Below are 14,339 nucleotides of genomic sequence, written 5' to 3'. Positions count from 1 at the left end.
TTCGTGAATTATATTTAGAGTCGACTCGCATAAACTTTGGAGACACTAAGGACTTATTAATTTCGTCTCTTATTATATACTAAAGGGATACTTTGAATGCGGTCTTTAATATCTAACACTCTTTGACTAAAACCTTAATGATTTTCAAAGTTTGATCAAAATCTCTTGACTTTGTACACCTCATTATATTACTATTACTATTTATATTTTTATAGTTTTGACATTAATTGTTTGATATTTTATGAGATTTATAATCCTATAAATTTAAAATCCCTCATTATAATACTATTAGAAACAGCTACAATAAAAAAATTCAAACATTTTAATTGAATAAATGGATACAAATTATGTAACAATAAGAAATAATAAATGGCAAAATAATGCATCCATAGTGTTAAAAAAAATTGGTACATTTCACATATAACAAAGCGGTACATAATACATTAATAAAGAAGAATGAGTACATTATAAATAAATTAGGGTACAAATAAAAGATTAAAAAATTATGAGTACAAATGAAATTTAAAAAAATATGGGTGCAAAAAGAAATTAATACATGGGTACAAATTAAAACTAAAAATAAAATACTACAAATTAAAAAAAAAAAAGGTTGCAAATTAAAAGTGGGTACAAACTAAAAATATAAATATATGATACAAGGTTTTGCCATAAAACATAAATATACCATATGTAATTTTTCTATCATTAATTAATTATACAATGTCACGTGACGATAAACACATGGGCACAAATACAAATAAAACTTTAAAAAATATGGGCACAAAAAGAAATTAATATATTGGTACAAATTAAAATTGAAAAGAAAATTGGTATAAATTAAAAAAGGTTTGCAAATTAAAAATGGGTACAAACTAAAAATAAAAATATATGATAAAAAATTTAGCCATAAATATAAATATACTAATTGTAACATTTTTAACACTAAATGAATATTTTTAGGTAAAAATATTTTATTATTGAAATAATTAATGAGGTTATTAATACCCAAGGACCTTGATAAAAAATTAAAAATGAATAAGGTTTTAATCAATGGAGTAGCAAAAAGAGAGATGAAAACCTAATTTCTCCTATACTAAATGATAAAATTTGATTATCATAGATATTTTATGTCAAACGATAAAATCTACCGTTAAAAATTAAAAATTCTGACTACCCTACTTTCTCCTTTCATCTTCTTGTATGCAATAATTCTCCTCAACTACTCAACCCATACATCGTATTTGTTCACAACCTCAAGCATATTTTCAACAACAAAAATGTCTCTCCTGTGTATATTTTAGGCATTGCTTGAGTTAAAAGACATAACAATGTTGTAATGTTTTAAAACATGCTTGGAATTGCTTATGCAAAAGGTCAAAAAAAGGTTCTTTGATAGCCGATCTACATTATTTGCAAGAAAAACTTAAAATGCTTATGAATGGTAAAAGTAATTTCTTGTAAGAAAGAAAAATCTTGGAATTTTAATAACAATTGCTACATATTTATATTAAAAACATTAAAAAAAAGTGTTTACAAACACGAATTCAGATTCTCTCTAGATCTCGCAATATGAAGCCGGACATATCAGAAACTTGGATCGTTTAAAAGAGGGAAATATATCTAGACTCTTGGATTGCGTGAGTGGGGTAGTGAAATGGGCTAATAAAAGCCGTAAAATTTGAAATAAGTGGTCCAAATTTCTCGATCCAGATCCAATTTGTGACATGCGGAGAGGATCTCTATTCTAGGGGTAAGCAAACGGGCCTAGGAACCGCGGATCGGGGTGGGTACGGGCCGGGTCTAATTTTTTTAAAGAAGAAACGGGGTGGGGCGATGGTATTTATGGGGTGGGGCGAGTCCAATCTATAAAAGCATGGGGCCTACCTGGCCCATTTCTAAAATGGAATGAATGGAATATGGATGAGATTTGTTTCTCTTCTCCGAGTGACCTAGCGGTCCCTAATCGATTCCCACTCCTATCTTTCCTTGTCGACATCACCAAACGCAGACCACCACCGATTCACCACCATCGTTGCCCGTTGCGACCATCACCACCCTATCACCGTCGTAGACGCTATTAACCTTTAGTTTCACCCTATGTCTCTTCTGTGTCTGTCACTCGAGTCCTCGATCGATTCTATCTCCCGTGCGTCGTCCCCTCCACGATTCTTTCACCCACACTTAGTCATTCACCGTTGGTCATCTCCTCCACCACCCTAACATTACCACTGTTGTGAGTCTGGGCCCTGACGACTACCACGACGGCCCAGCAACCTTGATTGTCCTCCTTGAGTCCTCGACAACATCCCAGATTTAGAGAACTTTAGGGTTCTCTTTCTCGCTCCCACCCCTCGAATCAACTGCGTCAACATCACAACAACCACCACACGAGTCACGAGGCTCCAAACTCGGTTGGTGACCGCTCAATCTGGTGCAACTTGGTTGATTCTGAGGGCTCTTGACTCGATCGACGAAGAAGAAGAAAAAAAGAAAAGGACCCGTGGACCCGGTCCGTTTCAAACGAGCCAGGTTAGGTCCGATTTATGTATTAAAATTTGTTGTACCCGCTCTGATCCGACCGGTTCTTTTAAACTTGGATCCGATTCGGTCCTTTCAAAATTGGGCCCCGCCCGTGCCTAGCCCTACTCTATTCTACAACACAAGGGTTTCATTGGGAATGGCTTCTCAGTTCTCATATGCTGTTTCCATTAGAAAATGTCGCAAGTGTTTGAGACAAAAATGTCGGTTGTACCAGAATTCTTTTTAGGAAACTTTAACGAAAAACTCCCTATGCTATTCATTTTAACGAAAAATCATATTTTTACATTGAAAAGTCAATTCTAATACCATCTATTTTACCTTCACCGTTAAAATTCAAAATTTTGAAGCACTTTTAATTAATTTTCTTTGTTTTAACTGCTTTTCCTCTCCCTCTGACAAGCAGCTGCAAGTTCGAACCAATTTTTCAGCTTTATGTTTCTTCTGGAATATTCAGGCGATGCTTCTTCACTTCTCTTCTCCGTTGGCTGATTCGAACCCTGACATCCCCAAATTCGCAGAATCAAAACCCTAATTTTCAATTCTTTTCAGCTGGGCCACAGTTTCCGACGATCCTCAAATCAGAGCTCGTCATGGACCCTCAGCACCAACAATGGCGGCCTAGGGCTCCAATCCCAGGTACCCTCTGCCCTATTTGCTCATTTTCTCACTTCCCCTTTTGCCCTCCGCATCCACCCTTCAATCAAAACCCGATCTTCCCTAACGATTCGGGTCACCCTTTCCAAAGACCCGGTTTTGACCTGTATATGGGTACTCAGAGCCCGCTCGTGGGTAATCCGAATGGGTTTGAAAATCCCAGGCCGTGGCAGAGAACCGCTAATTTTGACGTAGACCCATATGGGAAATTTCCGTATAGAGACGGTTTGGCGCCGCCGCCGCAAGGTCCGCCACCGTATGAATATGGTGGCAATGCGTACGTTAGTGAAGGTGATAGGAACTTCAAAAGGCCGAGAGTCGATGGTTTGGGTTTAAAGACCGATTTTAACCTGAACAATGCGAGCTTTTCATCAGATAATGAGCGGAGATTGAAGCTGATTCGTGATCACGGTGGGGTGGGTTCAATTTCGGATAGTAATACCATACCGAATGGCGAAACGAATAGGTATGCTGATCAAAGTAAAGATTCTAGGCCTGTGAATGAATCACAACATTCCCATGTTAATGTACCATACTATGATCATACCAATCAGCTACCACAACCCTATGGACTGCAGCGGCATGATGTGAGACAGTCACTTGGGCAGCAACATATGCCTGGAGTTCCTCCACATGGCACTCCGATTACGAATGAAAACGGAGGCTACTTTTCGCCCCCTGCTAGTGGTAGATTTGTTTCTGAAAATGCAGGTCATATGCGGGCTTCTCGGTCATTCAGTGGGCAGCCTCCTCTTCCCACCACTCCACCACCTCCTCTTCCAATGGATCCGCCATCAAAATCGCCGCCTTCATTGTTTCCGGTTTCCTTTGGTTCCTCACCAATGATGTCTTCAGCCTATCCACCATATCCTGAATCCCACTCTCCGGCACAGCCTTATTTTCATAGTAAGCCATTTTCACATGCTTCTACTGGCTATATTATGGAGGTATAGTTGCTTCCTTGTATGCTTTTATGGTTTATCTTGCATTGTTGTTGGGTTGCAATTTTCAATTAGGCTTCTAGCCTTCTAATGAATTTTGTTTTTTTGTTTTTTAATTTTCCTTTTGTAATTCCGAAGCAATCTCATGCTGCTCATCAAATATCATCAAAGCAGTGCATAGGAGATGGGTATCCATTTCCACGAAAGCAGTCATCTTTGGATAAGCCAAAAGTTATTGATGCTACACACTTATTTAAGCAGCCACATAGAGTCACTCGTCCAGATCATTTTGTGATAATCCTAAGAGGGCTTCCAGGTACCAAATTTTGTATTTGTAATATGTGCAGGTGGTGTTTATTCATTTTTCATAAGTGCACATTGCTTTTCTTTAGTCCCTAAAATGTTAACTTTAATCATAGTGGTCTGCCGGTCTAAGAGAGAAGCAAATAATATTTAGATTAGTGCCTGATCAATTTTCATACTTACCCCTTCAAAATTGAGCTGAAAATTACAGAACCCCACCCATCCCACTTACTTTCAGAGTTCTTTTTCACCTTCGACCATATTCTGGAAATCTTATAATGTATTTGATATCAGGTAGTGGAAAGAGCTACTTAGCAAAGATGTTGCGCGACCTAGAGGTTGAAAATGGTGGTAATGCTCCACGAATCCATTCCATGGATGATTATTTTATGACAGAAGTAGAAAAGGTTTTTTTTTCTTGCCTCTTCTTTTGCCTCCTATTACTTTCTCAGGGTTGTCTTTAGTGTTCTTTGGGCACTTGAGAGAATTTTAACTGAAGTTTTATGTTTTATACTAAAGGTTGAGGAAAATGATGTTTCAAAATCTTCAAGTTCAGCTAGAGGCAAGAAGCGAGTGGTGAAGAAGGTGATGGAGTATTGTTATGAACCTGAAATGGAGGAGGTAAAACAGTTCAAAATATTCAAAACTAATAGAAATTTGGTTTGATTTGAATGTCTTTCATGTTGAGATTTACAAGGGTTGGGAGGTGGTTATGTAAATTCTGTCGCATCAGGCAAAATTAGCCTTGGGACTTTGTCTTGGTCACTGCTGAATAAAAAGGCTGCTATAGAATTTGATTGCATCAACCTTTCCTGCTTTGACATCTAGAATAAAAATAGTCAGCTCGTTTTTTGTAGTTTAGGCAATACCTTTCAAGTGATCAAACAGAAAAAAAAAAATTTGCAGTTTCATTTGTTAATCCAGTAAACTACCACTTCAATTTTTGATACGTTTAATCTTTCTGTGTGCAAACAGTCAATTGTAGCATTTAGTTGTCTTAAATCCTTGTGGAACTTCTTTAGTTTGGGGGGATGGGGTTGGGCATTGGGTGGTAGATGTCGGTTATTTATTTACCTCTTGTATTATTTTCCTAATTTTTTATTTTTTTTTTCTTTTGGAGCCAATTATGATTTTGACATGCCTAGGGATAGAATGATTTAAGAAATCTATATTCCATTCATATAAAAATGGTATCAAACCCTTGATGCTGTCATGTCTTCTTCACAGGCTTATAGGTTGAGTATGCTGAAGGCATTTAAGAAGACCCTTGAGGAGGGTGTTTTCACCTTCATAATTGGTATGCCTTCCCTTTACTTTGCTGACCAAGGACAGAAAACATCAAACTTTATATCTCTACTTTGCTCCTTTTCTTCTTTGCTATGTAGCTATTTATAAAGGCTTGGGAATTTCTGAGATTTCCGATGGAATTACTTGCGAATTTTGTGTAAAATATTGTGACAGTTTTTTGGTCAAATGATGTTTAGGCAGTGTGTGCTTTGATTTCAGTAGCTCACACTGGCTGGTGGTAAGCGATCAGCTCTGAGACATATGTCTCCTCTAAAACATGGGTGCATAAATGACCTTCCTGAAGTGTTTTTTAGATAGGATTTCAAACTTGATTTTCGTTATCTTAAAAATTTTCTACTCCTGAGGCATTAAAATGATAAGATTACCGTACTGGCTTGCCAGTAAATTTAGTAAGTAAAATAATCTGGTATCGTTGTAGAACAAGGGATGATGCAGTGCCAATGCACTGCCTTCATTTTAACTAACTACAGATGCAGTTTTGTATGGAAATTGACCCTTTTGTTGGTGGTATGTGTGCTTCGTCTTAGTGGATGACCGCAATCTGCGGGTAGCTGATTTTGCTCAGTTTTGGGCAATTGCAAAGGTATAACCTCATTTCTCTCTTTCTCACAACCTCTGCCATGTGTTCTGTAAGTGTCAACTATTTTTGTCACTCAGCATTTTCATGAGAAACCCAGTAGTGGCGATTAGAGAGCTAGCGAGAAGTTTGCTAGTGTGCCAATATCCTAGATTAGCAATTCTGTGATGCTGTAGTATGTGATTTTATGTTTTAGTTTTACATTTTTTTAAGTAGGTGGATGAGATGAGGTATTTTGATGCCCTGTCTAAACAAGCGCCAGTTCTCCAGCCTGTATTGTTTTGGGCTTTATAACCTATTTGAATATGTGCCAACTACGGACATTGTGTTTAGTCATGGGGCTAATTACATGTGGCTGTAGTTTGGACTTCCAGAGTTGGGTTTCTTTTGGCCTTACCTACTTACTAGGTTGTAAGGAGGGGATTTAGGTATACTCACTTTTGTTTTCATTTATTTGGTCTGGATGTCAAGTTTAGTGGTGCTTTTTTTATCAATGGCACCATGCACGAAATTTCGTTTAATTTTCCATCGGGAAGCAATTTTCCTCTTGTACTACTAATATTTGCACGATTGGTTATTTTTCTTATATTCAATGGGGGCTGAGTTATGGCCCAAAAAATCATAATAATGGTGGTTGATCATATAATAGTGACTTCTGGATTGTCTATTTTCTGGTTCACTCATTGTTCTTTGTCTTCTTTTCAGAGTTCGGGGTATGAAGTTTATATACTAGAAGCTCCATATAAGGATCCTGCGGTGAGTATCGTATGTGTGTTTTATGATAATTCTCTTTCTTGAAAGCAAGGCTAACATTAGACATAAAGTTGGAAGGTTTTTGTTTTTTTCATATATATTTTTGTTAATTTCAGGGTTGCGCAGCTAGGAATGTGCACGGCTTCACCCAAGATGACATACAGAAGATTGCTGGACAATGGGAGGAAGCTCCAACCCTATACTTGCAATTGGACACCAAGGTTTGTTGTCATTTAAATTTAGCTCTCACTTTAGGATAGGATGGAGGAGTTCAAAGCAGACATCAGTTGTAGGTGTAAAAAGTTGAACGTGGAGGTCGAGTTAATGCTTTTACATTGATCAGTTATAGGATGACCATTAGTTTTTGGGCTAGAAAGTTAGGATGGCCGTTAACTTGTGAATGTAAAGGAAACTATTTTCTTTTGGGCCCCTGAGAGCTATACACCTCCACCTCCTTCCCTTTTGGGGTCCGAAACTACTTGAGGATTCAAAGCCAGGAATTAATAGGGGGCGGTACCACTACAAGGGCCAGTGAAAGTAACACACACCTGGGATTATGTTATCACTTATATTTGCTTATGGGCTTTTGTTTGACATTGTGTATTGCCGGCTTGACAGTCATTATTCCATGGAGATGGCTTGAAGGAAAGTGACATTCAAGAAGTAAGTTAAATCACATTTGACTCTTTTGCTTTTCTTTTATTTTGAACAAGAAGAGTTCTCTGGCATCAGATATGCCTGTATTCCTAAGGCAAAAAGAAATGTGTATATATACGTGTACCAAACATATTACCACACAGGATTGACCATGTTGACCATTCTGTGAAGTCAACGTGATCAACAGTGTTGTGGTTGTCGTGCGTTCACATTGTGTGGTTGGAACACCCTGTGGATATGTATCAACTTGATTGCTTACTCATTAGAGAACTTAGAGTTGTACCACCAATCATTGATTAAACTCTAATGGCTGGACACTAAATCCCAATAGACCTTTTCTTTTGGTAGATAAATGTCAGTTGATTTTAATCCAATGGATAGTGAGTGAGTTACTGTGCTCGCCGATGACTTAGGAGATAATTACTGCATATTTTGGATCCAGATCTATTTTAATTTTGGTTTGATATGAATCCATATGATATCTACCAGGTGGACATGGATACAGAAGATGCTGATAATGATGGTTCACCGGGATTGGAAGAAAGAAAGCCTGAAAAGATCATAGCACCCCCTGCTGAAGATGATGCTCATATTGGTATTTTTGGCTTATAATTCTTTCGTATTAGTAATTATGTGAGGGGTGATTTGAGTTAATCAGGTTTAGTAAATCTTAAATCTTTAGGCTCTTCGCATGGTGGGAAGAGCTTGGACGCTGAAGAAGACCATCCAACTGTGGAAGTGAAAGAACTAGGTAGGAGTAAATGGTCAGAAGTATTATATGATGATGATACTGAAAAAGCTGAAGGTGTGAAGGGCAAGTTTAATGCTCTTTCTGGACTGATTAACGCTTATCGCAAGGAAGCAAAATCCGTGTGCTGGAGTGACCAGGTATGTATTTTCTGGTCCTATCACTCAACTGATGTACATGCTTAGTTGATATATGTGTGTGTGTGTGTGTGTGTGTGTGTGTTTTAGATCATGACTTGTCGTTTTATAGTTACTTTTCAGTGCAAGAATTGATTGTTAACTTACGTTTAGAAGAAAGATATCACGGTTATAGTGGTGTTTATGTATATATATTCCTTGGTCGTTGCAACCTTACTCTTCCTTCCTCCAGGTTGGCTATACTGGGTTTTCAATAGCAGCAGCAAAGAAGGCGAATGTCATGTCTTTGGTCATTGGACCAGGTTCTGGATACAACTTGGTTAGTGTTACTTCGCTATCATAAAACCACTACATTATGCCTTTCATGATATAAATTATATAGTTGGACATAGTAATTAGATGTAGCTTCGACTTTGTTATAGTACTTTCTTTTCTGCTGGGCTAGTTGTTGAGATACAAGGTTCACCCTTCGTTTAGAGTACGGTTCTTGTGGTATTCGTGTATGCACCATCTATGTGTTGTATCTATTCCTTCATAGGGCCAGCAAAAATGGTCTCATTAGCTTTTTAACTTCCGACACCTGCAGAAGTCCAATCCGTTACCCGAAGAAGAGAACTCTACCACCCATAGTAGGCTTAGCAGTGGTGAATCAAAGAAGCAGAAAGCATTCCAAGAGCAACTTCGTGCAGAACGCGACTCTTTCAAAGCAGTTTTTGACAGGAGGCGGCAGCGAATTGGTGGACTTGGTTTGGGGGAAGAGTAGGTCTTACGAGTTAGGATTCTTCCCCTCAAAGTGTTGTTGGAGTATCATTTTTTGTTAATAGATGAATTTATTTGTGTTGTTTGTTGTATATTGGCACTTGAATGAGGTGGATTAAAAATCCCTATGATTGTGTAGTCTTAGGGTTTGTTTAGAATCGCTTTTAAAATGATTAAAAGCGCTTTTGAGAAAAAAGTTTTTGGAACCCAAGAACATTTGTATTTTTACTAAGGATTAGTTTCAAAAATAATTTTACCAAAAATATTTTCAATCATTTTAAAAATATTTTTAAACGGGTCTTTATTAGGTTAGACAGAATGCTGTGTAATTCCGTGAAAAATTATTACTATTCTCCATGCCCCATCGCACCCTCTATGGTGTGAATAATTGAGGTTGATTGGATATAAATGAATCAGAAGTATTATTATATATTTCTTAATTACAAAGACCCTATCGTTTTGAGGAAATATACACAAGTGAAATTAGTTGCAAACTTTTAATTAAAATTGTAACCCGAGGAACATTAAGACGTCAATAATTATGCAAATATGAATTAGGTCAGTTGATTAGAAGCATTGTGTTTGTCTCTTGCACAAAGTTCGAATTTCCCTCCTTGTCAAAACATTGTGATTTCTAATTTGCTTATAATTTTGTAAGCTGATTCTATTTGTGCATATTTTCCGTCTTTATTTGTCGTATATAAAAAAGAGGCGAACATTTTCTAGTCCTAAGACTGGATCAGAAACACGCTCTCACGTGTCACGTTTCCCACCATGTCTCTCTATAAAAGCGTTGGAGGAGAGCGCCATCACCTATTGGCAGTTGAGACGAAAGCTTCCTCTCCTCCTTCCTCTCATGGCCACTGCTGCAGCCGCTGCCGCTGCTCGGCCATGTTTAATGGATCCTGAAGCAGCCGCCAAATGCAGCATCACAGTTTCCAGCAGGCAAGCCATTCATTTCTCTCACCATGTAAACCTACTTCATTCCCTTTTTTTTCCATCACATTCATACATGCGTCCTGATGCTGCGGAATGCTGTTGTGGTGTTATCTTCAGTCAATGACGCACTGCCATGTGAGAAAATTAAGACGCATTAGCAGTACGTGGTTTGCTTGGGTGGCATCTCAGCGTAGATAAGCTTCTCTCGTATGTTTGACATGTCATCTAATATCCTTCTCCTTGTGTGAACAGAGGTCTCAGTTGTGTTCACTTTCCATGAATGGTTGCCAAGGAGTCTCTCACCTCCCTTTAGGCACTGTTGAAACGCGGTCGTTTCCGGCGGTTCCAACACCTTCATTGGCTCTGGATCGGCTCAGCTCCGCCATACTGAATTCAAACCCGCCTCCGTCTTCCTCCGGAATTATACGTCTCCAGGTAAGCCATGTTAAAAATGCTCAATGCCATTCAAACTCAATTCTTACTTGCTCCTGTTCTGTGAGAGGTCAAAAAAGGTTTGTTTTCAGAGCAATGGGCTTGTGCCACGTGGTTGGGTGGCATTGGACAGCATGGGCTTTTACATCCCTGTTTCCTTATCCTGCACTGCGTAGCACATGACGAAATTAAAAAGAAATTTTCTCCTAACATCTGGTGATAAAACGTACATGCAACTGGAACGCTAAGGTGACAGTATCTAAAGACTATCACGTGCCACCATGTGCTTTACCTTTCTTATCTCATATCGCGTAACAGGCTTGGGATACCGGCACCTTAATTAGACTCGTAGTTGCATGTAAATCTCTAATCATTAAAAGTCCATTTATGTTAATTACTGCTAACTTATGTACTAGTTTGCACAAAGGCTAGGGAGTGCTAATACAAAGTAGCATTGGGCCAAACCAGCAACTCTTCTAATCTTTACATTGATAGACCCAATGGGAATGACCAGCATAAATCGAAGAACAATTTGGTCAGCGTTGCCAGCGTGGGTCTGCAGTTTTCTTTCAGGATCTGCATCCCTTCTCGTACAGGCGTTGGAAGTCCTTAAAGAGGTAAAACAACAAAACATATTGCGACAAGTTCAATGTCATTTCCATTTATATACACATTTATAGTTACACTTTCAACTGTAGCTGTAGCGAAATCCATACGTACCACATATTGGTGACATATCGATAACATATCAATGGTTATATCCATATCGTTAATATATACAACATATCAATAGTTGATATCTGAAGGTATCAACTATAGTTACAGTTGACCGTGATCCCCCTTGTGGACGCTGATTTTGTAAGAACTACGCTTTTTTTCTTTCGAAATCCGTTATATAAACTCAAGTCTAATTGTCTCATCTCGTGACTGAATGTTCCTCTCTACAGAATGTCCGCTTATTCGCGCTTATGGGGCAATCCGTTTCGATGAAAGAGCCAACATATCCTCCGAATGGGAGGCATTTGGTTACTTTTATTTTATGGTTCCTCAGGTAGAATGATTATTTGCTTTCGTGCAGTTGTTTCGAGCCATAAATCGTGTTTGAATTCTCGTAAGTATTTATACCATCTGCTGCTAGATACTGAATGACAGGTTGAGTTTGATGAGCTTGAAGAAGGTTCAATGCTAGCAACAATCATTGCTTGGGACCGCGCTCTTTCGTGGACTTTGAGAGATGCAATTGATGCACTTAAAGCTACATTGCACCAGGTTCAGATATTTGGATTGAGTTAAATCTGCTTCGTTTAGTATTTATCGAAGGTATTCATGCTTCATGTGGGTATAAATTCTTGTGATTATGCAGATATCTTCGGTTGTTTTAAAGCTTCAAAGACATGTTCCTTGGACACTAATGTTAAGGAACAATAACATCCCGTGCAAGACGTATTGGGATCTTGCTGTTAATAGAGCTTTGCAGAAAATAAGAAGCGACTCAGCACTTTTTAAGGTACTGGCCGCAGATGGTAGTATTGCACAGCTGCAGGAAAGTAGCAAAGCTGTGTCTCAATGCTGTTAATATAGCTTTTCAGTATTGAGACGCACCTTTGCTTCATATTTCTCTCTCCCTCCCTCATTAACGAATCATCTCGTGTTGGGAATTCAGGTGGTACTCGCGCGTAGCAGCAGAGTAATAACAGCTACGGATATCGATCCCATATCATGGTTTTGTCTTCAGCCGCCTAATGCACCGGCATTTATTGGAAACACGGTAATTGTCTCGAAAAGTATAAATTTCATTCACTACAACATCTATTATCTTCTATGATCATTGTGAAAGTTGTTTGAGTTTTTATTTTGATGGTCCTTGTAAATAGCCAGAGCAACTGTTTCACAGAAAATGGCTTGGCATTACCAGCGAGGCTCTGGCTGGAACCCGAGCCAGAGGTGAATCGATGCCTGAAGATCTTCAAATAGAACTTGAGTTACTTTCCAGGTTTAACTCGACCTTTCGTAATCTTTTTGTGATGTTATACTTCATTCTGCTGCTACAAATAGTCTTGCAAGCATCCAACCTCAGCTTCTAAGCGAGCGTTAAATCCATGAGAATTTCCGTTACACCCATATTTTTAACAAGTTTCAACTAGTAAAAGCCAACAACATTCGTTTTGCAGTCCGAAAGACCACCTTGAGTTTACCATTGTACAAGAAAGCATACAAAGAAAATTAGAGGCAAGTTTACTTTTGGGTACTTCTATGTCTAAAATTTCGTTGTTGATTTTGTTTAGTGGGGAATAAATCAGTGCAAATGCTGAAATCTATTAACCGAAAATAAAAATCGCGGTACTTACTTTCTTGTTTTGTAGAACGTATGTGACAGTGTCCAAGTTGAACCAAAGAAAGCAATCCGTAAATTCCCTCGAGTCCAACATTTATATGCCAAATTGGCTGGCAGGTTAAGAAGTGAAGATGATGAGGTAACTACATTGAATTGTTCTACTTATGTTCTGCAACTCACTAGATTTATTTCTGAAGGATATGTTCAATTTTCATCCCGTAGTCCTTGTCGAATTGAAGTTTCCAGGCTATCTGCTTCTTTTCAGTTTGAAATATTGTCTTCTCTTCACCCAAGTCCAGCAGTTTGTGGATTTCCAACAGAGGAGGCACGGGTTTTAATTGCAGAAACAGGTGCATCTTACTACTACTTTGTTTTTGCTGTCTATACGCTCATAATCCTTTGGCTCTATACACTCGATTCATCTAGCTGTTTTGGTCCAAATAGAACATTTTCCTGAAGACAGATTCTTTCTATTCACAAAATGCTTTCAGAAGTATTAGACCGAGGGATGTATGAAGGGCCGGTTGGTTGGTTTGGTGGAGGAGAGAGTGAGTTTGCCGTTGGCAGTAGGTCAGCATTAGTCGAAAAGGTAAACCAAGTGTATTCTTTTGCTTCTACTCTTTTACATAGGCATGTCTTCACTAGCACGCCGAGCTCGTAGCACTGACCCTTCTGGATTCTAGGGTCTTGGCGCGATGATCTATGCTGGAACCGGGGTTGTGGAAGGAAGTAATGCATCGTTAGAATGGGATGAACTCGAACTCAAGATTTCTCAGGTCTGTATGCATTCAAATTTGCATCGCTGTGTTATAAGCATTGAGCATGAGACTAGATGCTTCAATAAATTTTTACATGTTTTGATCAATGCTGCAGTTATCCAAGTTGCTTAAACTTGAAGTGCCTCTAGAGATTAAAAGCTGATATACCGCAAGGGGTATCAACCAAAAAGGTCAGTGCAGTTCCAAAGCTGTTAGCGAGGATTCTTTGATGGCGATATTTTTCTTATTTGATGCTTCTTTGGATGATTTCCCCAATGACAAGCGTAAAACAGATTCGATTTGTAAAAATAAAGTTGAAAATCAAATAACCCTTAGAGTGGGGTCTTCTTTTCGCACTATTATGGATACAAAAGTAATGAGAAAATTCGGACAATTGTCAACTGTTCCCATCGGAAATAGGATTTCATCACAAAATATATCATTGTGCCTTGATTAGAAAGAACAGATTAAATAAACTGCAATCAGAAATTTATCCA

General features: G+C 38.4%; 1 protein-coding gene and 1 pseudogene across 1 annotated transcript; both read left to right on the top strand.

Annotated features, from left to right (window-relative positions):
• Positions 1–2,937: 2,937 nt before the first annotated feature.
• LOC137713023 (uncharacterized) lies at positions 2,938–9,574 on the top strand. Its single transcript, XM_068452250.1, has 13 exons — positions 2,938–4,142; positions 4,275–4,452; positions 4,734–4,846; positions 4,959–5,060; positions 5,667–5,736; positions 6,275–6,330; positions 7,030–7,080; positions 7,194–7,298; positions 7,696–7,740; positions 8,224–8,329; positions 8,417–8,622; positions 8,852–8,938; positions 9,206–9,574. The coding sequence occupies exons 1-13, from the start codon at positions 3,132–3,134 to the stop codon at positions 9,380–9,382; spliced, it is 2,307 nt and encodes a 768-aa protein (XP_068308351.1). The 5' UTR covers positions 2,938–3,131; the 3' UTR covers positions 9,383–9,574.
• A 660-nt stretch (positions 9,575–10,234) lies between these two features.
• On the top strand, positions 10,235–14,335 carry LOC137713968 (isochorismate synthase 2, chloroplastic-like; annotated as a pseudogene).
• Positions 14,336–14,339: the final 4 nt, after the last annotated feature.

Source organism: Pyrus communis, chromosome 13 (genome assembly GCF_963583255.1).
Source record: "Pyrus communis chromosome 13, drPyrComm1.1, whole genome shotgun sequence".
In the NCBI taxonomy this organism is placed as follows: domain Eukaryota; kingdom Viridiplantae; phylum Streptophyta; class Magnoliopsida; order Rosales; family Rosaceae; genus Pyrus; species Pyrus communis.
Note: the sequence above shows the minus strand (reverse complement) of the source record. Positions and strands in the feature narration are given on the sequence as shown.

Coding starts and splice junctions, on each gene's coding strand:
- LOC137713023 (XM_068452250.1), top strand. CDS start 3,132: ATGGACCCTCAGCACCAACAATGGCGGCCTAGGGCTCCAATCCCAGGT. Junction 6,331..7,029: donor AGTTTTGGGCAATTGCAAAG/GTATAACCTCAT, acceptor TCTTCTTTTCAG/AGTTCGGGGTATGAAGTTTA. Junction 7,741..8,223: donor AGGAAAGTGACATTCAAGAA/GTAAGTTAAATC, acceptor GATATCTACCAG/GTGGACATGGATACAGAAGA.